At 40.1% G+C, this 25,497-nt stretch overlaps 1 protein-coding gene and 1 pseudogene across 2 annotated transcripts in view; one reads left to right on the top strand and one right to left on the bottom strand.

The window, feature by feature from the left end:
* The first annotated feature begins 3,992 nt into the window (after positions 1-3,992).
* The window catches only part of METTL7A (methyltransferase like 7A), a 49,720-nt gene continuing 28,215 nt past the window's right edge, over positions 3,993-25,497 (top strand). The window contains exons 1-2 of one of the 2 annotated variants that reach the window (XM_037848366.1): positions 4,011-4,784; positions 8,004-8,387. In XM_037848366.1, the coding sequence (XP_037704294.1) occupies positions 4,287-4,784; positions 8,004-8,240 (735 nt within the window). In that variant the 5' untranslated portion in view covers positions 4,011-4,286 and the 3' untranslated portion in view covers positions 8,241-8,387. Of the gene's footprint in view, positions 4,785-8,003; positions 8,388-25,497 lie in introns of those variants that run through there. The other variant, XM_037848367.1, reaches the window with a different exon arrangement.
* Positions 14,802-24,703, bottom strand: LOC119541569 (annotated as a pseudogene).

The raw sequence follows: 25,497 nt of genomic DNA, 5'->3' as shown, positions 1-25,497 counted from the left end.
GCAGTCACATCTATTCATGAGTTGTGATGGTTATCTCTAAATTCTGAGATGCTGATCTGGATGATCCCTGTAACTTCAGGTATCTGTGTAACACCTGAGACTCAGAGCCAGAGTTTGGCAGCCACAAATGTCAGCTTTACCCCATACAGCAAATATTTTAAAAAGCTGAAAAAGAGATCAGACTTCAATTAGAGATATGAACGAAATGGGCTTGATTAGAACTAAGGTAAACCAGACTAAAGGGAAAAGGATGATATTGTGTTTTAAAACCTCAACTTCTGTGTGAGACCAAAGGAAGAGTTGTTTATTTAGTGCAAAATCTATACTTTATGTAGCACATTATATAACTTAACTTGTATGGTCAGTCTATTCAAACACCATAATTACATGGAAACTTGAATAGGGGGTGAGATCTGATTGGTTTGTACAGGTTAGTGTGAAACCCCAATACATCCCAGAGTAATCTGGGCAGAGAATAAAAAGTATTTGCAAAGCCCCCTTGAGGGCCTGGGGGAAAATGTGGAAACATTAAACTTCCCCACCTGGGAAATTCCTGATAATCTCACAAGCATTGGGGACTACCCGTTTAGTAGGCCGAGCCCTAGATCTTGGGGTTTGCCCTAATGAAGCTTGTTACTGCAAAGAGGAGGTTAAGATTACTTACAATGGTGCCTAAGAGTCACCCTTACCCCAGAGAACTACTTTTGTTTCTCAGATCTGGCCTCTCTCTCTAAGCCACTCAGCTGGTAAACTCACTGCCCTCCCCACTATGTGGGACATGACTTCCAGGGATGAGCCTGGACCTGGCATCATGGAATTGAGAAAACCTTCCTAACCAAAAGGGGAAGAGAAATGAAACAAAATGAAGTTTCAGTAGCTGAGAGATCTCAAATGGAGTTGAGAGGTCATTCTTGAGGTTATTCTTATGCATTACATAGATATCCCTTTTTAGTTTTTGGTGTATCAGAATAGCTAGAAGAAAATACTTGAAACTGTTGAACTGCAATCCAATGTCCTTGATTCTTGAAGATGATCTTATAACTGTATAGTTTATACGGTGTGACTGTGTGGTTGTGAAAACCTTGTGGCTCACACTCCCTTTATCCGGTGTATGGATTAATGAATAGAAAAAAAGGGGGGGAGAGGTAAATGAATAAGAGGGGCTTTCCAGCAGGCTAGGAATGCCCCTGCACAGCACCGCAGCCGAGAGCTTCCCTTGGGGATTCCACTCATCTGTGACGTTGTACAGTTATCCTCCACCAAGGCCCATGGACTGCACAGCTTGGAGGCGGGGTCCCACATGGAAGTCCCAAGAGCCCTACACCAATCCCAGGGACTTATGGGCCCACAGCAGAGAGAGACTGTGGGGAGTCTGAGCTAAAGGTCTGGATTCACGCAACAACTCTAAGTCTCCAGGAATAGCTGGGAGATTTGAGTCTTAAAGTCGCCTTCCCTCCCTAACTGCACAGGGCCCACCCCCCACCTTCAGGGCTGGCTGCACCAACTGCACAGGAAATTGCAGCACTGATTGGATCCCCACAAGATTTCGACCCCCACTCACCACATAGACAAAGTTGGGGAGAACTGCCTTGAGGGTAATAGGTGGCTCGGGGGTGCCATCTGCTGGTAAGCCAGGGAAAGCGCACTCCACCGAGCTGTAGCTCTGACAATTACAGATAATTGTTCAAATAAGCCTGCATATCCTAAAAGAACCCTATCAAGATAAGCAAATGCCAAGTGGCCAAAAACAACAGAAAATTTTAAAGCATATGAAGAAACCAAAAGTATGGATAACCCAAACCCAAACACCCAAATCAAAAAAATCAGAGGAGACATAGTACCTGGGAGCAATTAATCAAAGAAATAATCACAACATGGCACAGGACATAAAGGACATGAAGAAGACCCTAGAAGAGAATAAAGAAGAATTTCTAAGAGTAAATAAAAAAATAGACAATCTCATGGAAATAAAAGAAACTTGATCAAAGATTCTGGATACACACAGTACTTAGATTAAGAGGAAGCTGAGGAAAGAAAAAGTGAGTGCAGACTTATAAGTGAAAGTACAAAACAAAGAATGGAGGAAAAACATCAAAAAATTCAAAATCGATCTCAGGGATATGATGGACAACATACAGTGTGTAAATATAAGAATGATTGGTGTTCCAGAAGGGGAAGAGAAGGGTAAAAGTCTAGGAAGAGTATTCAAAGAAATTGTTGGGGAAAACTTCCCAGCCCTTCTAAATGACATAAACATGCAAATCATAGATGCCAAACAAACTCCAAACAGAATAAATCCAAATAAACCCACTCCAAGACATATTCTGATCAGATTGTCAAATGCTGAAGAGAAGGAACAAGTTCTTAAAGCAGCAAGAGAAAAGCAATTCACCACATACAAGGGAAACAACATAAGACTAAGCAGTGACTACTCAGCAGCCACTATGGAGGTGAGAAGAAGGTGGTATGACATATTTAAAATTCTGAAAGAGAAAAATTGCCAACCGAGAATTCTTTATCCAGTAGAACTCCCCCTCAAATTTGAGGGAGAGCTTAAAATCTTCACAGACAAACAAATGCTGAGAGAATTTGCTAACAAGAGACCTGCCTTACTTGAGATACTAAAGGGAGCCCTACCAGTAGGGAAACAAAGAAAGGAGAGAGAGGTATAGAAAAGAGTTCAGAATTAAAGAGATTTGGTAAGGGTATGTTAAAGGAAATAAAGAGAGGGGAGGGGGAAATATATCTGAAAAAAAACCCCAAGGATAGGATGACTGATTCAAGAAATGCCTTCACAATAATAACTTTAAATGTGAATGGATTAAACTCAACAATTAAAAGATATAGTTTGGCAAAATGGATTAAAAAAAAAATGAACATCAATATGTTGCTTGCAAGATACTCATCTTAGACACAGAGACACGAAGAAATGGACAGTGAAAGGAGGAAAAAAATATTCCATGCAAGCTACAGCCAAAAGAAAGCAGATGTAGCAATATTAATCTCAGATAAAATAGACTACAAATGCAATCTGACTTCTTGGTATATACCCCAAAGAACTGAAGAAAGGGACTTGAACAGATATTTGTACACCAATGTTTATAGCAGCAATATTCATAATAGCCAAAAGGTGGAAGCAACCCAAGTGTCTATGAAGAGATGAACAGATAAACAAAATGTGGTATATGCACATAGTAGATTACTCAGCCAAAAAAGGAATGAAGTTCTGATGCTTGCTACAACATGGATGAACCTTGAAAACATGTTGAGTGAAATAACCCAGACACAAATCTTGCTTATATGCAATACCTAGAAGAGGCAGATTTCTAGAGACAGATAGATTATAAATTACCAGGGGGGTGGACTGCGAGGGAGGTGGAGAGGAAGCTATTACTTAAGGGTGCAGAGTTTCTGTTTCAAGTGATAAAAAAGTTTTGGTAACAGATATTGGTGATGGTATCACAATAGGGTGAAGCTAAGTAATACAACTGAATAATATACTTATGTAAGTGGTTAAAATGGGAAATTTTGTGTTATACACATTACTAAAAAAAAAGCTTTTTTTTTTTTAAAAAAAAAAGAAGTATCACCCTAAAGCCCAGACTTTCTTATTAAAAAATAGACGAATGTTTGGAGCAATTTTCTGAACACTTTAGCCTCCCAAACATAAATATTCTGGGGGCTGTTTTTATCAACATTAGCTGAGTAATGTAGTACTTGGGCACAGTTTGAAGACTGAGACTGGCCCTGATGGGCAGGGCAAAACAGTGACTTTAAAATGATCTTGAGTTAGAAAGTAGGAGACCCTCCGGCCAGAATGCAAAAGGAAAAATTCTCATTGACTGTGGCCAGATAAGGGATGGACCCTGGCACTTGGCTTCCGATGTGGTTTAGCCAGGCTCCACCCACAGATGTGTTTTCTTTGTAGAGGTCTCTGGAGAGCCAAGGTGGGGTGAAAGTACAGTGTGCATACAAAGTTCAGCTGGAAACTAGCAATAGTCTCCAAACCCAGAGAAGGAGAAGCAGGAATAGACTTGAAAAAAGGGACCGAACTCAAGTTTCCTTCCAAGAAAAAAGCTGGGAACTTTCATGTTGCTTCAGGAAACTAAGCTATGAAGCAAAATGGGCCTCTTGCCCGTGGGTGGACTTGGACTGCGTCTTTGCAGCACAGCCAGTTTTTTCCCTCTGCAGCTGATTGGCTCTGGAGTGTAGCCAGAAGCCTACGTCCTGCAATAAAGGAGTCGGGTCTGTAACAGCGGCTGCTCTATTTTTTCTCTTCCGGAGTGATGGCGTTTGCTATCTTCATTCTCCGGCTGGCCATCTGCATCTTGGCATTTCCCATGTACCTACTGAACTTTCTGGGCTTGTGGAACTGGATATGCAAAAAATGCTTCCCCTACTTCTTGGTGAGGCTCACTGTGATGTACAACGAACAGATGGCAAGCAAGAAGCGGGAGCTCTTCAGTAACCTGCAGGAGTTTGTGGGACCCTCGGGGACACTCTCCCTGCTGGAGGTGGGCTGTGGCACCGGGGCCAACTTCAAGTTCTACCCGCCTGAGTGCAGGGTGACCTGTATTGACCCCAACCCCAACTTTGAGAAGTTCCTGATCAAGAGCATTGCCGAGAACCGACACCTGCAGTTTGAGCGCTTCGTGGTGGCTGCAGGGGAGAACATGCACGAGGTGGCTGATGGCTCTGTGGACGCAGTGGTCTGCACCCTGGTTCTGTGCTCCGTGGGAGACCCGCAGAAGCTCCTCCGCGAGGTGCACAGGGTGCTGAAGCCGGTGAGTGAGGTGCTGGGGGAGACCTGTTAGTAGCAGCCACTATCACGCAGAGCAGCACTATCAATTCACACGATCACACATTCCAGCGTGGAAAGCAAAACTACTAGAGAAGACACTGTTGAATCTTAGAGTGGGAAAAAAGCTATAAAGGGAAAGACTGATAGATTTGAATACATAAAAACTTAAAACTCCTGCAGAGAACAAAATACCACAAACAAACTACAAAAACAAACTTGGAAAAAGTATTTGTCAGGATTGATAAAGAGTTAATATCCTTCATATTAAAAAAACTTTACAAATCAATAAGATCAATAAGATGGCATAGATCAATAAAACATGAGAAAAAATGGGCAAAGGGCAGTAACTGGAATATACTTTTAAAAATAGATAACTGTATAATAAAGATTCTCAACCTCATTGACAATTAATAAATTAAAGCAAGATAACATTTTTACCTATTATGCTTAGGAAACTTTTAAGAACACTTTGGTGATAGAGTTTGGGAACAGATACCCCCATCCATGTTGGAAGAAGTCTAAAGTGTGCTACCTTTCTCGAGGGTAATTTGATAATATCAAATTTCAAAGTGCACACACTCTTATCCATCAATTCCACTTGTAGGAATTTATCCTAAAGCTATAATGCACAAATGTGCAAAAAGTCATCCATATGCAAGGATATTTATTGTGGCAGTATTTGTAACAGCACAAACTGGAAATAACCTAAATGTCCAAACAAGTCTGTTTAAATAAATTGTCACTAGTATCACAGAATACTGTGCAGCTATTTAAAAGAACAAGGAACTGTTATATATGCTGGTGAGAAAAATCCCTGAGAGATAATGTCAAATGAAAAAAAAAAAAAAAAGCAATCAAGGCATAGAATATTATGTGGAGTATAATCCCATTTGTGTGTGGTGGAGGGAGGACGTGTGTGTGTGTGTGTGTCAATGGGAATGATAGACAAGAAATAACTATTAACAGTTGATATCTCTAGGGACTGGGACCCGAGGCAGGGAAAAAGAGTTGCTTTTCATTTTAAACCTTTCTGTATGGTTTGACATTTTTTATATCTATATGTAATTCTCATATATTACCTTTATTCTGAACAAAGTTGAATATACAAAAAATGTGGGGATTTTAAATTTGCATTTGCTATTCTAGGGGAATAGTAACCCCAGTTTTACTTTCTAATAGAAGAAGTTCCACAAAAAGAAAGAATATAACCCTTATCTTTGGCTCAAGGGCAGGCCAACATCAAAGCAGTAAATGAAAAAGAACTGATTCTTATTACCATATTGCCGAGTTTTTGAGTCCTGTGTCCTAAGACTGGGCAGAGTTAGTAGATATTTTACCTACAGTGTAACTAACCTCACAACACCCCTGCAAAGTAAGTTAATTACTATCTCCACCTCTTAGCACTGGTAATATATTTGACTCTTAAGGGTATCACATTCTTGGGTATCTCATGCACCCCCCAGTTTTCAGTTACCATGGATACACAGACGATTTCCAAATTTAAATACCTAGCTCACAGCTCTCTTCTCAACCCTAAGCTACATATCCTGCACAGTCACCTGGATGACTCACAGGCTTCTCTGCAGCTTAACACACATAATAAATACAGCAGCATCAGTCTCCCCATATAATGCTTTTAGGTAAATCTGTATTTTCAATCATATCATTTACATACTTGTGAAAATGATATAAAAATATGAGACATGGTTATTCAGTCTCAAGGCAGTACATGGTGTGAATTTGGACTTGCACCAACTCTGTGTTTCTCCCACAAGTTGCAATGCAGTCGCAAGGCAGAACCTGAGAACAATTTTCAGATGATTTAAAAGGTTATGAGAGTAACTTTCAGATGAATTCAAAGGTTAAAAAAACATAGAAGGAGTAGAAGTTAAAAATTTTAATTAAAAGGTAAACAACAAACTGGGGAAAAATATTTGTAGTATATAAAATCTTATTGCAATAAATATCCTTACTAATCACATAAGGAAAAAACAAACATCCCTGTGAGAAAAGTGATAAAGGATATAAACAGACCAGAAAAGAAGAAATTCACATAACCAATAAGCTTTTCTAAAACATGAGATATCTATTAAGAATATTAAAGATATGCATATTTTTGAAATACCATTTTTTTACCCATCAAATTGACAAAGCTAGAAAAAAAGCATAGCACTGATGAGGATATATGGAATTGTCATTTTCCTCCATTGCTGATCTAAGCGTAAATTTGATACAACTTTTTCCAAAGGACAATTTGACAACTTGTACCGTAAGCTTTAAAAAAGTGCACACTCTTAACTCAACAATTCCATTTTTTGGCAAGTTATTTATTTGTAACTATTTAAAGATGGTCATAAATATTTATGAATAATGGTGTCCATTGCAACAGTAGTCATAATACTGAAAAATTGGAAATAACCTAATAAGAATGGTTAAATAAGAGATGGTTTCTTCAGTGGTGTGAAATACTGTGTAAGATTTTTTAAATCATGTTTTAGAATAATATTCAAAATCATAAATAAAGCAAAGCAGGTTTTAAAACAATGTATTATGACAATCTCAATTTTAGGAAAAAACATTCATGTAAAATATAAACGTATTCATAAAAAAATGTTAACAGTTGTCATCTTCTGTGTAAAGTTATGGTAGTTGACTGTTTTTCTTTTTTCAGCTTTTCTCTCTGTTCCAAACTTTATAAAGTAAACATATTAGTGAGGCATTGTTGCCAGCCTCTGGTTCAAAGCCTGACTCTGACATTTCAATGTGTGACCTCGACCAAATTACTTATTCTCTACTTGACTCAGTTTCCTCATCTGTAGAAATAGGGATAATAATAATAATACCTAATAAGTTCATTGTGAGGATTAAATGAGTTAATGTGTCATAAGCATTAAGGACAGCATCTGGCATGCACTAAATGTTTTAAGTTTTAGCTTATTATGCATTATTTTTATATTTTATAAAAATACAAGGTTCAGTTGCTTTAAATTGACCATAAATTGGCAGCTCTGTATAAAATTTGACAGATGATGAAACTTAACCAAAATGGTGTTTTGGTGAGTTGTAATTTATCCATGTCATTGTCTTTTCATGAACATGATTCATTTAGAATTGGCCTGGGGAGCCTGAAAAGTGAAGCATAGATGATCTTCTAAACCTGTTTCCCAAAACTAAAAATCCTTAAAATGGTCTTCTTTCTCAGGGAGGAGCATTTTTTTTCATGGAACATGTGGCATCTGAGCCTTCGACTTGGAATTACTTCTGGCAACAGGTCCTGAATCCTGCCTGGTACCTTCTGTTTGATGGGTGCAACCTGACCAGAGAGACCTGGAAGGCCCTGGAGCAGGCCAGCTTCTCTAAGCTGAAGCTGCAGCACCTGCAGGCCCCGTTGTCCTGGGAGCTGGTGCGCCCTCACATCTTTGGCTACGCTGTGAAATAGGCTGGAGCAGAGAGATGAATGGCAGCAGTTTTACATTTGAAATACTAATTGAGAGAAGGGAAACATCCCCCCCCCCCTCCTTTTTTTTGGATACATTTTCTGTTGTATTCTATATAGTCATTTTCTATTGCATCCCAAGGGGGAAAAAAAAAAAAACAGCTTTGAACATTCCCTTAAAAAGAAACCGGAGGCTTTCATCATTGAAATCTACCTTTATCCCCAAACCTTATTCAGTAATTTCAAACTTTTTTCCAATTGTCTAATTTAAATTCGTAACCAACACATTTTAAGTTCACCTCCTCTTTGAGAGCTTTGTGCTAATAAGTAGTTAAATTACTCAAAATATTTTTTAAAGGGACAAGATCTTAACTCACAAATGGAATATGGAAATATTAAAATAATTGCAAATCCATGTCTAAACATAAACTTTCTTAAAAGGAAATCTGAATTTTTGTCATTTAGTGTCACTGAGCTGCCTTTCAGAATTAATGTACCAGGATGCCACACCCAGTCCTGCCCAGCTTTGTCTTTTATTCCAGCATTCTGCCAAAGTTTGTGACCTACATTCAAGTCCTCAATCTTTAGGATGAAAATTATACTTGGAACATGGTATAGCTATGTAACTATTTGAAGCAATTAAGGTTTGGGTTCATTTTCTTTATTATGTAGTAAATATTTTGCTGAATGTAGTAGGCAAGGATAAGGCCCATTGTAATTTGGAAAGCCTTGTATAATTAGATACATTATGTAAGAGCCACTAAAAACCTGGCAATCCATGAGTCTGTAAAGAAGTAGACAAGAATTTCTTGGATTATTCTGATCAAATTCCTCTTTGTTCCAAGATGATTTCCTTGTTCTTTGCTACTATGGAAACCTGTGAAGATCATCACAGGTGCTTTGAAAATAAGCATTATGTTGGTGAGTCAGAGGATTTAAGAACAGGATTTTCAGTGACAGTACATATGTATTTGAATAAAGTTAGTATTTTTTCTGAGATGATTTTGCAAAGAGACTTTCAAATATCCAATCAATCAATAAGTTTGTATTCATTTTAGGAATGGAAATAAAAGGATAAATTTCTTTGCTGGCTTGGTTTCATTTTTCTTAATGTCTGGGAGGCTTTTACTTGATTGAGGAAAATTAAACTATTTGAACATACAAATTTTTCTCTCTAGAGCTAGGTAACTATGAAAAGATACTAGAAAAAACAATGTTGAAAGGATCAGATGGGTTTTGAAAACATCATGTACCCCCCATTTTTGAAATCCACAGAGCAGAAAGGACACTTACTGTTCTTCTAATTCTTGAATAGAATCCCTGTCAAAACAGTTATTATTGAGGTGACATTGGGAGGCTCATCTGAGGCCTCTAGAGCCCTAGAACATGAACGTCTTCCTTCTACCATCTCCCAAATGCAGGAACCTCTTTAATCTCCCCACCTCACCATTGGTTATGTCAGTCTAGTGACTGAGAAATATGAAAAGCCACAGGTTGCCATGGTGAAATATTATTATCTCATTGGAAGATAAATAATACTAAAGTACAAATATCAAGTATATTCTTATCATCTCCCTCTTGTCCAAGTGGTGTGGCAAATATTATCCTCTGTTTAGAGAAAATTGAGGTGTAGGAAATAAACAAATGAATTTCTTACCTTCTACAAATTACTGAGCAAGTGTTGGAAGCCCTGATTCCCCAAACCACAAAATCTGCTTTGACATTAACCACTACTACCATATTACTTTCTCATTGCTTTCCTCCTCCAGCCCGGAGAGCACACTTCATTCAAACAGCCTGAGGAAGTGATTTCAGCCAATGCAAAATGGAATCAGACAAAAAAGGCACAACATGCTGAGTGTTTTCTAGGGCCTCTGTTGGTTAGGATCCCGTCTGTTGCAAGTAACAGAACTCCCAACTCATACTGGCTTAAGCATAAAAAGGACTTGATTGGCTCAAATTAGTGAAAAGCATAGGGGCAGAATGTATCAGGCACAGCTTAAGCAGAGCTCAGATAATGTTATCAAGAGCCAGAAGGTCTCTAGGATCATGTTTGCCCTTCTCTCAGCTTGCTTTATCAGGTGGTGAGTTGGATTTGGTGGCAGTAGTTCCAACCTACATGTTTCTGGAGTCCAAAGACAGTGGGAAAGATCAAGTCCACTTTTGCAAAGTCCTGGGTTGAGTCTCATCTGCTCTGATTGACCACACTGGGTCATGCATGCATCTCTAAACCAATCACTGTGGTAAGGGAGGATGAATTATACCAACTGGCCAAGTGTAGGTCACAGTGGTCCAACCTGGGAGCTGAGCCCATCCAACCACGTAGACTAAGGCAAGGAGAGTTGTATATTCTCCAAATGAAAACAGGGCCTATGACTGGGAGAAAAGGAAATGGAAAGTATGCAACAAATGCCCTTTATAAGCCCATTCCTGGATTTTGATCAGACTCTGCTTTCCTTTAGAAGATCACATAGTTTAGTGCTTAAAACACTGTATACAACAAGAAAAATATGAGACAAAATGAAACACTGGCTTTGGCATCAAAGTGACTTAGGTCAAGTCCTGGTGGTGTTATTTATTCACTGTGTGACCTTGGGCAAGTTACTTCTCTAGCCAGTTTCCTCATCTGTAAATGGGAATATCTACCTACAGGGTTATTATAGGGAGTAAATGAAATGATGCACTTGGCACTTGATAAATGTTGACTTTATTCAACAAATATTTATTGAGTGCCTACTATGTGCTCTGTTTGTGGTGCTTGGCTTAAGAGCCCTGAGTAAGCCAGACATGGTCCCAGCCCTCACTGAGCATCCAGTCGTGACATATGCCATCTGTTTTAGTTTCCTGGGCTGCTTAAAGCAGATACCATGAAATGGGTTGCCTTAATCAATGGGAATTTATTTGCTTAAATTTGAGGCCAAGAAAATGTTCAAATCAAGTCATCAGTTGCCAGCGACCCTTGTTCCTCTGTCACATGGCAAGGCGAAATGGTGGTGTCTGCTGGTCTCTTCCGGGTTTCTTTGATTTCAGCTTTTCGCTTCCATGGCTTTTTCTTTCTCTGTGTATTCATTCCATTTATAAAGGACTACAGTAATAGGATTAAGTTCCATCCTTAATGAGGTGGGTCACGCCTTAAGAAGCCTCATCAAAAGATCCTATTTACAATGGGTTCACACCCACAAGAATGGATTAGATTTAAGAACATGTTTTCCTGGGGTCATACAGCTTCAAACCACACCATCTATGAGGGAGAAGCAAAGGGTGCCAGGAGAATAAAATATGACCTAAGGGGGTGGGATGGGGGAGTCACAGGCTTCCTTGAGGAAATGACACCTGAGCTGCCAAGGGAAAAGAAAGGAGGGAACATAATATGTTTAAGGAATTAAAAAAAAAAAAAAAAAAAAAAAAAAAGCAGTCAGGGCTTGGCACTAAAGCCTGAAGGGTAGAATCTGGGATAGCTACTATTTCCATCAGCTTCTGTCTAAGAAGACTCTGGGCCAGTGAGCCCAACGCTTTTTTTAGTAAATGGCAAAAAAATACATTAAAATCTTTTATAATTTTGTCATAAAACATTCTGTTCATAAGTATTCTAATATTTGAGTCTCTTCTGAATTCCTACATATTTCACACTTGAATAGAAAGTGAAGCAAACATTGCATAATAGTTCCTTTTGTACTCTTGACCCCAACTTAAACCATTCCCATTGGCACTGCTTTAAGAAACAGAGAACTTACCATAACTGAAATTCAATTCTTGTTTATCTGTTAAGGCAATCATAGCAGGCTAATGTCAACAAGAACAAAAAGAAAATGTTCAGTGAGTGTCACTTTATCTCAATATCTAAAACCAAAAGCACCTTTGGGCTATATTAAAGAATAATCAGAATTCTCTGTTGAACCATGGAATCACTGGTTAGCATTGGTGCCAGATTCAGGGTCAGATTCTTATCAATTCATATTAAGTGAGGGCACAGGAAATGAACACAGCGGGGTCAACATTTCCAATTTATAGTTTAGTCAAATACATAGTGCTATAAAGAGCAAGCAAGATATTTTGTTTCAAAAGGGAACTATTTGGGAACCTGTAGAGAAGTACATCAGAACATGCATACGAACTAGGAAAATTACCATTCTTAAAAGTAAAAATCACTCAGGTCCAATAATCTTACTTCAGGCTGCATCCTTGCCAATTTTTTTTGTTTGGATTTGAATTATCTGACTTTATTTAGCGTAACAATAGTTTATCCTGGTAATAAATCAACATGCACGTTATCAAAAATTGTTAGGTACTTTCCAAGGAAAATGTTTCCTTCTGGAGGTATACACTAAAGTGTATGTAGAACCATTTAAACAGCTGTCTTTATAATTTTCAAATTCAAGAGTATGGTCATAAAGAGTTTTTGAAGAAATCAAGTCTCTCTCTGTAATTCATGATTTAGATGGTTTGTGCTTATAAAGGTTAAGATGCCATTTAATTTCCTGCAAGCTACCACCATTATAGACATCATAGAACTGACAGCTCAGAAATCTGATCCAATCACCTAATTGTATAGATAAGGAATCCACTTTCATTGTCAAAGATTGCAAAGTTAATGAGAGGCAGAGCCTGGACTACAAATCGGTCTTTGAAAGGCTCCAAAAATGTCTGTTGGGCTAAATAAGGCATATATATTACACAGAACTCAAGTCATATCTAAAAAGACTGGTTTTGCTTTCTGTTAACATTAGATTGGATCCTGATGGTTCTTTCGTGGTTCACAAACATATTTAGTGATTTGGTTGCTTTGGAAACAAAATCATTGCGACAATTGCAGTTTATCACCCATCACTGATTGCTAGTGCTGTTTCTGCTTCTTTTCTCCTGGGATGTTTTGACTTGGCAACTTTTCTTCTTCTGTGCTCATAATAGATCTATGTCAAGGGTGTCTGTTCTTGTTTGAAATTCATAATATCATGTTGGCAGAGGGAGATAACGTGGTATCAATATCTACAAAACCATCAATTTTTGAGTTTGGGACAGCCATACCAGTCAGAGCTATCACAAATCCTGCTCTGTTCATTTGAATAGTCACTGGTTCTGAGATCAGCTTTTGCGAAGCAGTTGTGGATTACTTCAGGGACATCAGTATGCCACATAATAATGAGATTTTTCAGCACATCAAGAATATGCCATGTAATGCTCCACACGATGTACCATGGTGATTTATGTCTCAGCCTACTGGCTGCACATAGCCATGCTGCAACCAGGCAAAAGGGTCAATTGTTTTAATTTAAACCCCCAGTGAGTGTGTGAAGCACATTTATCAATCAGTAATAGAATGTTCAAATTCTAGCAAGTCATTTTTCCCTTTAATTACAGGAGCCATTTCCAAAACAACCTGCCAGACATCAGTTCATTTTTTCAACTTTATATATACACACAGGAAAGTTGCATATATAAAGGGAATTTTTGAATTCCCATATAAGTGATTCTAATTTTGTGCTACTTCTCAGCACTGCAGCAAAGTCTGATAGCCTATATATATTTATTTTTCTCCATGGCAACGTTTCTCTGTAAGAGTGCATGTCTGGGTTGATTATAGATTATGGCACATTAGATGTGCCCTGCCACGGGCGTATTTATTCAGAATAGACCTCCAGTTTTCATGCTCATCTGCAGCAAACAAGTCATTGTAGAGGTTTCACCTTTTAGGAGTAACAGCATGATATTGTAATCATGATAAAAGCATTGCCTACAGCCATAAAGACTGGACATTCACACACACACACACACACACTGGAGTACAATTTCATTAGCCTTTTCTAAAAAGAAACAAACAAAACCCAGATACAGAAATGTTATTTGCTCCGATCAGGCAAAATCATTCAAGCATCGCATTTACTAAGTTGGCATGTTTGGCTCCTCTTATTCTGTTACCAATTTTGCTTCCCTTGGCTGCTTGTCTTTTTATCTTATCCTGATTTTCAAGGAACATACAGAATATTGAAAAAGAAACTCAATATTTTTTGACCATTTCACTTTTTAACTTTTCTTTCTTATTCACTAACTTTCAGCTCTGGAGAAATTATGACTTTGTATTTTCTCTTTATTACCACAACCAGCACATTATGCATGAATAACAACATAAAAAACCTGTTTAACAGAACATGAACATTCTAACAATGACAAGACTGAGGAGACACTAATCTTCTTAAGTGTAGAATAGCAAGGTTGATGTCGATATCAAAGGAAGGGCGAATTTTAATAATCTTAATAACCAAGAGAAAAATACAATCCCTTTTTTGTCAAGGAATACTATTGACTTTGAGGTAGATGATTCTGTTATCAGATACTGAAGTAATTTGGTTTAAGATATAAAAATGATGAAACTGAGGGGAAAAAAAAAGTACCGATTTGAATTTTTTTTTTTTTAATTTGGATGAAAAATGGAAAGAATCCACACTCTGTAACAGGACAACAAACCACAAAAATGTTGTCCTCGTGAAGAGGTCTATAACTTTGCATTTGATTTTTCCACCTTGGCTCATTCTCAACTGTTCGAGATTTGGATTCTTGAAGCCTTCTTCAGCATTTAACTAATTCTTTGCTGGTAGAAGGTGCTGGGATTGTTTCTCCACACATAAGCTGATCTTTTTCATAAATCACGTTGCCAGTCTTCTCCATTCTCCAAATCTTCCTGGGTGATGGAGAACTTATCCCCACACAGGCAGGAATAGAAATACGTCTCCAAGTCCTCGACATACTTGGAAGTCCTCAAATTCCACTTCGTCATGAAACATCACTATTGTCACTGGAGCCAGCCAAAGGACTGCTGTGCCCGCCTCTATGGGGCCAATTTTTTTTTTTTTATTACATTCAGTTTTACTGAAATACATTCACACACCATACAATCATCCATGGTATACAATCCACTGTCTACTGTATGATAACATAATTATCATCACCACAATCTATCTCTGAACATTTTCCTTATATCAGAAAGAACCAGAACAAGAATAAAAAATAAAAGTGAAAAAAGAACACCCAAATCATCCCCCCATCCCACCCCATTTGTCCTTTAGTTTTTATCCCCATTTTTCTACTCATCCATACACTAGATAAAGGGGGTGTGATCCACAAGGTCTTCACAATCACACTGTCACCCCTTGTAATCTACATTATTATATAATTGTCTTCAGGAGTCCAGACTGCTGGGTTGGAGTTTGGTAGTTTCAGGTATTTACTTCTAGCTATTCCAATATATGGGGCCAATTTTTAAAATGTCAACCTTCTCCTTGGAATGATACTTTTATTTCATGATTCTAATAGCTAATAATAAAAAATTTCCATTTAAGTGCCTTCCTTACGCCAGGCACTAACTATTTTAACTCAGTTTTACTGAGATATAGTCACATACCATACAATCATCCATGTTGTACAATCAACTGTTCACAGTACCATCATAAAGTTGTGCATTCATCAACCCCAATCTATTTTTGAACATTTTCTTTATACCAGAATCAGAATAAAAAATAAAAATAAAAAAGAACACTCAAATCATCCCCCCATCCCACCATATTTTTCATTTAGTTTTTGTCCCCATTTATCTACTCACCCATCCATACACTGGATAAAAGAAGTGCGATCCACAGGGCTTTCACAATCACACTGTCACTCTTTGTAATATATACTGTTATACAATCGTCTTTAAGAGTCAAGGCTACTGGGTTGGAGTTCGGTAGTTTCAGGTATTTACTTCTAGCTATTCCAGTACATTAAAACCTAAAAAGTGTTATCTATATAGTGCATAAGAATGTCCACCAGAGTGACCTCTAAACTCCATTTGAAATCTCTCAGCCACTGAAGCTTTATTTTGTTTCATTTCACATCCCCTTTTTGATCAAGAAGATGTTCTCAATCCCACAATGCAGGGTCCAGATTCATCCCCGGGAGTCAAATCCTACCTTGCCAGGGAGATTTACACCCCTGGGGGTCAGGTCCCACGTAGGGGGGAGGGCAGCGAGATCACCTGTCAAGGTGGCTTAGCTAGAGAGAGAGGGTCACATCTGAGCAACAAAGAGGTACTTAGGAAGAGACTCTTAGGCACAATTATAAGCAGGGTTAGCCTCTCCTTTGTAGTAACAAGCTTCATGGGGCAAGCCCCAAGACAGAGGGCTCAGCATGTCAAGCTGTCAGTCCCCAGTACTATTTTTTTAATTAAATTTTTTAAATTAGACAAGTTGTGCATTTACAGAACAATCTTGCATAAAATACAGGAATCCATACCCCACCCTACCACCACCACCTTGCACCTGTGTGGAACATTTGTTATAATTATTGACAGCACTTTTTTTTTTTTTTATAACTGTACTATTTTTTAACAGTAGTTACGTTTGTTACAATTGATGAAAGATTATTAAAATAGTATTAACTATCATCCATGGTTTACATTAGGTTTATTTTTCCCCATATACCTTCCTATGATTAACATCTTGCTTTAGTGTCATACAATTCATGAAAGAACATTCTTGTACTAACTATAGTACCTCATCTATAATAGGGTTCACTGTGTTGCATAGTCCTATCCTTCAAGTTCGATCCTCAATTTTTATTCTAGTAACATATACATCCTAAAGTTTCCCCTTTTAACCACTTTCACCTGTACAGCTCAGTGCTGTTTAACTACACTCCCAGTAATGTGCTACCATCACCACCATCCATTTCCCAACCTTTATCATCAGCCTATAAAGAAAACCTGTACAAGTTAAGCATCAACTCCCCATTCCCTAACCCCAATCTGTCTCCTGGTGTGGTAGTCTGAAGCTGTCATGTACTCCAGAAAATCATGTTCTTAAATTTAATCCATTCTTGTAGTTGTCGATCTGTTGTAGGTGGAACCTTTGGATTACGTTATTTCAATTGAGACGTGACCCACCTCATTCAAGGTGGGTCTTAATCCTTTTATTAGAGTCCTTTATAAGAAGATAAAACACACGGAGATGAAGTTAAGAGAAGCTTACAGAAAAAGCCCCAGAGAAGCTAAGAGGAAGCCACTGAAGCCAGAAGCTGGAAGAAACGAAACCCTGGAGAGAAGGACCAGCAGACATCGCCAGGTGCCTTGCTCTCTAACAGAGAGCCCAAGCTTGCTGGTAGCCAGTCTTCAGAGAAGATTGATGCCTTACTTTGAACATTTTTTATGTCCTAAGAACTGTAAGACCGTTAAGTTAATAAATCCCCATTTTAAAAACAAATCCTTTTCTGGTATATTGCATTTTGTCAGTTTTAGCAAACCAAAACACCTGGTAACATATATTCTAGACTCTAACTCCATGAGTTTTTCAATTATAATTAGTTCATGACAGTGAAATCGTACAATATTTGTCCTTTTGTGTATGACATTTCTCTCAACATAACGTCCTGAAGGTTCATCCATGTTGTTGTATGTATCAGGACTGCATTTCGTCTTACAGTTGAATAATATTCCATCATATACAAATATATCACATTTTGTTTATCAATTCATTGGTTAATGGATACTTGGCTTGCTTCTACTTTTTGGCAATTGTGAGTAATGCTACTATGAACATTGGTGTGCAAATATCTGTTTGCGTCCCTGTTTTCAGTTCTTTTGGGTATATACATTGTGGAGAGCCGTCTCCCGGGACGGGCATAGCGCATGCGCTGTAAACCTGCTCCAAAGTCCCCCCGCCCATCGAGTGGTGCCAAGATGGCGCCCACATCCTGCTTCCGGCTTCTGATGTATGTAACCACCCGCTGTATTCACCAATCATGCTTGTGTGCGTGGCGTTAGCCCATTGGATACACGCAAGGTTTATAAGAAAGTTCCCGGGCAAAGCTCGGGGAGACAGCCCACAAGGAGCCGTACCTGACGGCCGCATCGAGGTTGTTCTCCCCCGAGGCGTCTCGCCCCGGGTGGAACCTGTAAAGATGATGATTGCCTAGTCCCATTAAAAGTTTATCTGCTTTACCACCGCGAGTCCTGAGTGATCACAAGTGCTCTGGGTAAGACGTTGTCCGCACCCTCTCTCCCCTTATCTCTCTGGTCCCCATCGCCGGCCGACCGAGGACTCGAGGCGGGGCGGAGAGAGCGCCGGACAAGTGGTGGCCCGTACGGGGAAACTCATTCGCGTTCCCCTCGACCCGACGGAGACGTGCTCCCGGGATCCGTGGTTTGACCTCCGCGACTGATCACCGCGAGAAGGTAAGCACCCCCTTTCCATACGAGGACTAGGGCCCGTGGGCGTTCAGGTAGCCCCGGGGACTCGGAAGAGCTCTCCGAGTGATTAAGAGATAGTGCCGACTGCAAGCATGGGGCAGTCTGAAAGCTCACCCCTATTAACCCCCTTAAAGACCCTTTTGAAACAGCGGGGTATCTCAATTAAGAGAAGTTCTCTCCAGCGATTTCTTGATGATGTGGCCACTTTTGCCCCCTGGTTTCCTTGTTCTGGCAGCCTTAATCTGCCCTCTTGGATGAAACTTGGTCGTGATATAGAAGGGCCATATCGCTCCCTCCACGTCACAGTGGAAAGGCCCTGACCCGGTGCTCGGCTGGGCCGGAGGCTCTGTTTGTGTTTTTCCCCAGGAACCAGGACGTCAACCAGTGTGGGTTCCGGAAAGACTGGTGGGAACCGTGGCATCACCTGGGGAGGCCGGGGAGCAGCTGTCAGAAAAGCCAACGAATATACGGCCTGGGCCATTGGACCAAGCCTCCGGCCTTCAGGGACTTGAGAACATTAGGAAATTGAAGCCTGTTAGTTTCGACCTTTCCACACTGGGCGAGACTGTAAAAAATCTGTGGGACCAAGTCACCTCTTGGTTCTCTTGGCCCAATTTGACTAATTGGATTCTCTTGATGGTGGGACTATTGGTGGGATTAGTCATTGTTAAATCTTTGCTAGAACGCCTGTTTCAAGCGCGGCAGTACCGTGTTATACCCCCAACAGCGACCATTCTGATGGCCATACCCCATCCTGGCCGCCTCGGGCGGGGCACTCGGGAGCGAGGTTTGTAGCTAAGCGCGCAGCTATGTCCCGGATATAACGGGCGACGCCAGCAGTTATAATTTTTGTCTCAGGTAGGTCCCTAAGGCAGAGTCATAGTTGTGGCCAGACTTGACTCTAGCCAATGCATAGGGACGCCTAGTGACGCCTCCGACTCTGGTTAATGCTATCCCTGCCCCCGCCTTTGTCCCCCAGTTGCAAGGCAAAGCACTGCAGGGAGAGTCATGTTGTTTCCAGCTCACGGACTCTCCTGTCTCCATATGAGGTGAGCATTCTGGTCGGTGCTAGAGGCTCCGCCGCTAAATGGCTGAGACCTAGTCCAGACTCCCCAAAGCACCGGAACAAATTGTGAGCCATCTGGGTTCACGGGAGCACACTCATCACTGGGGACACTGGGTCGATATAAATAATAAAGGGGGAGATGTGGAGAGCCGTCTCCCGGGACGGGCATAGCGCATGCGCTGTAAACCTGCTCCAAAGTCCCCCCGCCCATCGAGTGGTGCCAAGATGGCGCCCACATCCTGCTTCCGGCTTCTGATGTATGTAACCACCCGCTGTATTCACCAATCATGCTTGTGTGCGTGGCGTTAGCCCATTGGATACACGCAAGGTTTATAAGAAAGTTCCCGGGCAAAGCTCGGGGAGACAGCCCACAAGGAGCCGTACCTGACGGCCGCATCGAGGTTGTTCTCCCCCGAGGTGTCTCGCCCCGGGTGGAACCTGTAAAGATGATGATTGCCTAGTCCCATTAAAAGTTTATCTGCTTTACCACCGCGAGTCCTGAGTGATCACAAGTGCTCTGGGTAAGACGTTGTCCGCACCCTCTCTCCCCTTATCTCTCTGGTCCCCATCGCCGGCCGACCGAGGACTCGAGGCGGGGCGGAGAGAGCGCCGGACAATACATAGTAGCAGAATTGCCAGGACATATGGTAATTCTATACTTAGCTTCTTGAGGAACTACAATACTGTCTTTTACAGCGGCTGTAGCATTTTACATTCCTAACAGCAATGAGTGAGTATTCTTATTTCTTTACAACCTCTCCGACACTAGTAGTTTTCTGTTTAACAGAGGACATTCTAATAGGTGTGAAATATCTCATTGCGGTTTTGATTTGCATTTCCCTAATAGTGATGTTGAGCATCTTTTCATGTGCTTTTTATTCATTTGTATCTCCTCTTTGGATAAATGTCTATTCAAGTCTTTTGCCCATTTTTTAATTGGGCTGTCTTTTTATTGTTGAGTTGTAGGATTTTTTATATATTCTGGAGATTAAACCCTTATCAGATATGTTGTTTCCAAATATTTTCTCCCCTTGAGTAGGCTCCCTTTTCCTAACTTTGTCTGCTGAGAGGGTCTAGAAGCAATGACATTCCATTAATCTCTAGTGCCCAGATATTGGTTTTGCAATACCATTGTCTACTGAAATGAATCACAGCTCCTTTAAGAAATGGCTGATATCAGGGCTGGGACAGGAAAAGTACAGGTTGAGTCTGGAATAATTTGTTATGCTAGGATATAAGGAAGTGTTCAAAGAATCACAGGGACATGCTAAAATGACACAGGAATCGGCTTGAAGGGGCTCCCACCAGCCAAATCTGGGATAATTTGACCATCAAAATAAATAATTGCACCCTGTCCTAATAAAGATGGTGGAGTGAGACACTTCAAGGCTCCATCCCCTCACAGAAGCTTTGAACAACCAGCAAGAACTGGCAGAAACATCTTTCTAAAATCCTGCAGTAAAGAGATCCTAGTAACGGAGCGAGCGCAGAATCAAGGGAAGGCCACTTAAAAGCAGTAAGATTTCGCAGTGCCCTGGCTGGACTCCTCTATCCCATCACCGACTCAGCGCAGAGCTGGCTGCACTCCCAGTGTGGATCCCTCCAGGGTCCTGGTCCAGAGGGGGCAGAGTACCCTTGTGCATATATTGGGAGCATGTATAGCTGACCCAATCTGTCTGGCAGTGGCATGAGGGACTCTGTTCCAGAATTTGCCTTGCATATAGAATGCAGCTTATTAAGTTCTCCTACAGAATGCTGTGGGAGAGCCATCAAGTGACGCCCCCTGGGGCAAGGCTGTAGGACACACAGCACAGTGCCTTGAGAAAACTGTTTCCTAGGGAAGAGGGGATATTTATATTTGCATAAACAGGCGGATTCCTAGGGCCACATGAGCATGTCGAAGACAAGAGGCATGTGCAGTAAGAATCAGAGAGGCCCCAATGCTTTGGCACAGAACTATTCCCTAAATTCACTGTATAGATAAGCCTTGAAGGAGAGCATGTGCAGAGGTCAATCAGAAAACAGTGGGAAAGTTGTTTTCTTTACTTTTTTTTCGGTTAGCTCCTGCTGGCATTCAAGGAAAGCTGTCAAAGCACTAGCTAGATACAAGCTTAAGGAACTGATACCTCAGCATCTAATTCCAGCAATAATACACCAAAATATCAAAATGTCCGGGTTTACAAAACATAAAAAGAAACAGAAAGTGATGCCCCAGGCAAAGTTGACAATCAAAGCTTTAGAAACCATCACTGAGGCGTACCAGACCTGGGACATTCCAAAGACTTTTAAAAAAAAATGGTCCTAAATATTCTCGAAGAGCTATGGGAAAACATGAACAAAGAAATAAAGGGAATCAAGAAAACAATATAGGAACACAGAGATTATCAATAGAAAGATGGTAATTATGAAAAGGAACCAAACAGAGCTAAAAATAACAGTAGTAGAAATTTAAAATTCCCTAGAGGGGTATTTTGGGTGTATTGGGGCTGACAGAAGAAAGAATCAGTGAACGTGAAGAAAAGACGATTAAATTCATCCAGTCTGAGGGGCAGAAAGAGGAAAGAATGAAGAAACCTGAACAGAGTCTGAGGAACCTGTTGGGCATACCAATATACACATTATGGGAGTCTCAGAAGAAGGAAGAAAGGGAGAATATTCAAAGAAATAATGGCTGAAAACTTCCCAAATTTAATGAAAGATATGAATTCACACATCCAAGACACTCAACAAACTCAGGATAAACCCAAAGAGACCCATGATGAGCCGTGTTATAATCAAACTGCCCAATGCCAAGATAAAGAGAGAATTCTGAAAGCCACAAGAGAGAAGCAACTTGTCATACAAGGGAACCTCAGCAAGATTAAGTGCTGATTTCTTATGGATTAAGTGAGAGGAAGGGGTAGTAACAAACAAGATAAGATTTAACAAAGGTCTATGAATACTGAAACATATATATACACACACACTGAGGTGTTGGAATAGCTGGAAGGAGGTGTATAAGTAGTCAGGGGCTAGGGGCAGGGGACACAGGAGTTAATGCATAAAGAATGTCGGGTTTGTGTTTGGGGTGAAGGGAAAATTGTAATTATGGATGGTGGTGAGGGTATTGCAATATCATGAATGTGATTAATGCCCCTGGCTGGTATGCTTGGTAGGGGTTGGGATGGGAAGATTTATGTTGTATATATAAAAGAGAAACTAAAGAGATAATAACAATTATATGCAATACATGATACTGGATGGGATATAAGAATGGAAAGAAAAGGCTCAATAGGGCATTACTAGAACATAAGAAAAATTGGAATATAGAATGTAAGCTTTATATCAACATTAAATTTCTCAAATTTGATAGCTGCACTTAAGGCAATTACATAAGTGAACATCCTTGTCCATTGGAAACATACATGGCATTGTTATGTGTTCAAGGAGTACGACGTGTAACCTGCTCTCAAATGTTCAGAAAATAGATAGATGACAGAATGATACGCCAATGTGGCAAAATGTTAAATTTGGTGGATTTGAGTATCTGGGAAGGGTAGGGATATGGTAGAGCTCTCTGTGTAATTAATAAGTATTTTGTGAGTACTTTATTAATATACAAATATGTTATTTATCAAATTTTCACCCATTAATTCTTATTAATTCCTTTGTATGTGACATGTTGCTTCTCTCTTGTGGCTTTCAGAATTCTCTCTTTATCTTGGCATTGGACAGTTTGATTATAACATGGCTCATCAAGGGTCTCTTTGGGTTTATCCTGAGTTTGTTGAGTGTCTTTTTGCTATTTTTGCAACTGTCCTATAAGTATGAAATTATTTTTTAAAAAAATTGTGGTAATAGATTATAAGCCAGTGAACAAAATAAGAATCCATGAGCCCATATTAATTTAAGTCAATGAATAATTAAATAAAATAGGGAAGAAGGGAAAGTTACTCGAATGCAAACTAATAAATATAAAAGGAATGATGGATTTAGAAAATTAACATTTGGCAAACACACAATTAATTGATTCAGGCAAGGACTATCAATGGATGCTGAAATAAATGGGTGAAAATTTAATAACAGGATATTTATATATTATTAAAGTATCTCCTCACAAAATACTTATTAATTACAAAGGGAAAAATACAGTAACTTTTCAGCAGAGAACTTGGCAGACAGCAACTTAATCCAAGGGATTAAAGTAAGGATGTGCTTGAGTCAACCTGCAACAGTTCATGAGAGACAACTGTGCACGTTCTTCCCAATTCTGTATTTAGTGATAACACCACAGTAGCTTGAAACTGGCCTCAGTGTTAGTGTTGACCACAGAAATCAACAACTGCAACAGATCAGGGCTTTTATTTTTTTTTTCTGTTAAATATTTATCAGCATAACAATGGAACAAAGTTACCAACACCCATAATGGCACAAGTGTGCCTCCTGATGACAAACTGAAAAAGCAATATGCCAAAAATGCATAACTTCAATCTAATGATGAAAAAACATTAGACAAACCTACAAAACAACTGGCCTACTTTGTCAAAATATCAAGGTCATGAAAGACAAAGACGGACTAAGAAACCCTTGCAGAGTAAAGGAGACTAAAGAAACATGACAACTAAATGCAATATGTGATTGTGATTGGATCCTGGATCAGAAAAAAAATGCTTTCGTTTGCTATTAAGGACATTATTGGCACAGTTGGTGAAATATGAATAAAGTCTTTAGTTTGGATAGTAGTATGAGATCATTGTTAGTGTCCTGACTTTGATTATTGGACTACCTTTCTGTAAGCCTCATCTAAAAAAGTATATAAGGTAAAGAAGCATTAGTCTGCAACTCACTCTCAGGTGGTTCAGAAAGAATAAATTTATATCTAGAGAGAAATAAAATAAATGTGGCCAAATGCTAGCAATGGGGTACCTGGGTGCCAGGCATACAGACAGTTCTTTGCACTATTCTTAGAATTTTTCCATCAGTCGGAAATTATTTAAAAATTAAGTTATAAGGTAAGAAAAACTGAAAGCTACCTGGTCCTCGGCCCTCTTCCTGAAGTCTATGAGGCTGCAGACGGAGGAAGCCGGTAAGCTAGGCTTTCTCTAAGGCCCAGAAGGGCTCCAGGACGCTGAGCCCAGATGGAAACGAAGGCAGCGCCCTCCGCCTACCTTTGGGCCCACCTGTCCCGTGTTCAAGCACGCTCATGGCCCTCGATTGGCCACGGGCGTCATGACGTCACACCCTTTCCCTAAAGGCGCTCGTGGGGCGCGAGGCCCTACTAGGGCTGCAGATGTGAGGGCTTCAAGCTCAGGTGACCCTAAGCCGGTTCCTGGTGCCCGAGTCCAGGATTTCGGCCACGGTGGGCAGCCCTCCAAATGCATCATCCGAAAGGGTGACAAGACTTTCTACTGAAATGGCTAGCTCCCCTACCCCATTGTACCTCTGCACCAACTTCCCCCTCGAATTTGGGCCTTGGAGTTAGGTGGGACACGGAGAGAAGTTAGGATTCCCCTGTGAAGGGCAGAATCAAGTAAATGCATTTTCTTTGAAAGCCTTTACTTGTGGCCCAGGTGCCGCTACTAATGAGTTTCCAGCAGGTGTAGTGGAAACTTTGACCAGTAACAGCTGGCCCCACCTCCACCCCCCTCCAAGGTTTGTGTTTCTGGACTATCCTATTAACAATTAGTTGGAAATTGCATGTAAATGTGTCCTGCCTTACAACACCCGTTCTGATCTGCAGCCTCCTGCTCAAGGGACACCAAGAGACAGAAGTGGGTGGTGAGCACATCAAAGGTATTGTGTTTCGCTACTTACCGGGTCATATTTTCTGATGAAAGTTCGTTTATAGGATGAAGCTCTTGTATTTGAATTTTAGAGTGAAAACAGTGGATTACACTAATAATATAGTAGCGTGCTGCTAAATTGTGTTGTGGTTAGAATTGCTCTCCTGAGTTTCTTTTCATTCATCCTTTGTAAACAAGAAGGGGTATTTCCCTTGT

The sequence above is a fragment of the Choloepus didactylus genome, chromosome 8 (assembly GCF_015220235.1).
Source record: "Choloepus didactylus isolate mChoDid1 chromosome 8, mChoDid1.pri, whole genome shotgun sequence".
Lineage (NCBI taxonomy): Eukaryota > Metazoa > Chordata > Mammalia > Pilosa > Megalonychidae > Choloepus > Choloepus didactylus.
This window is presented reverse-complemented; position numbering and strand designations above follow the sequence as displayed.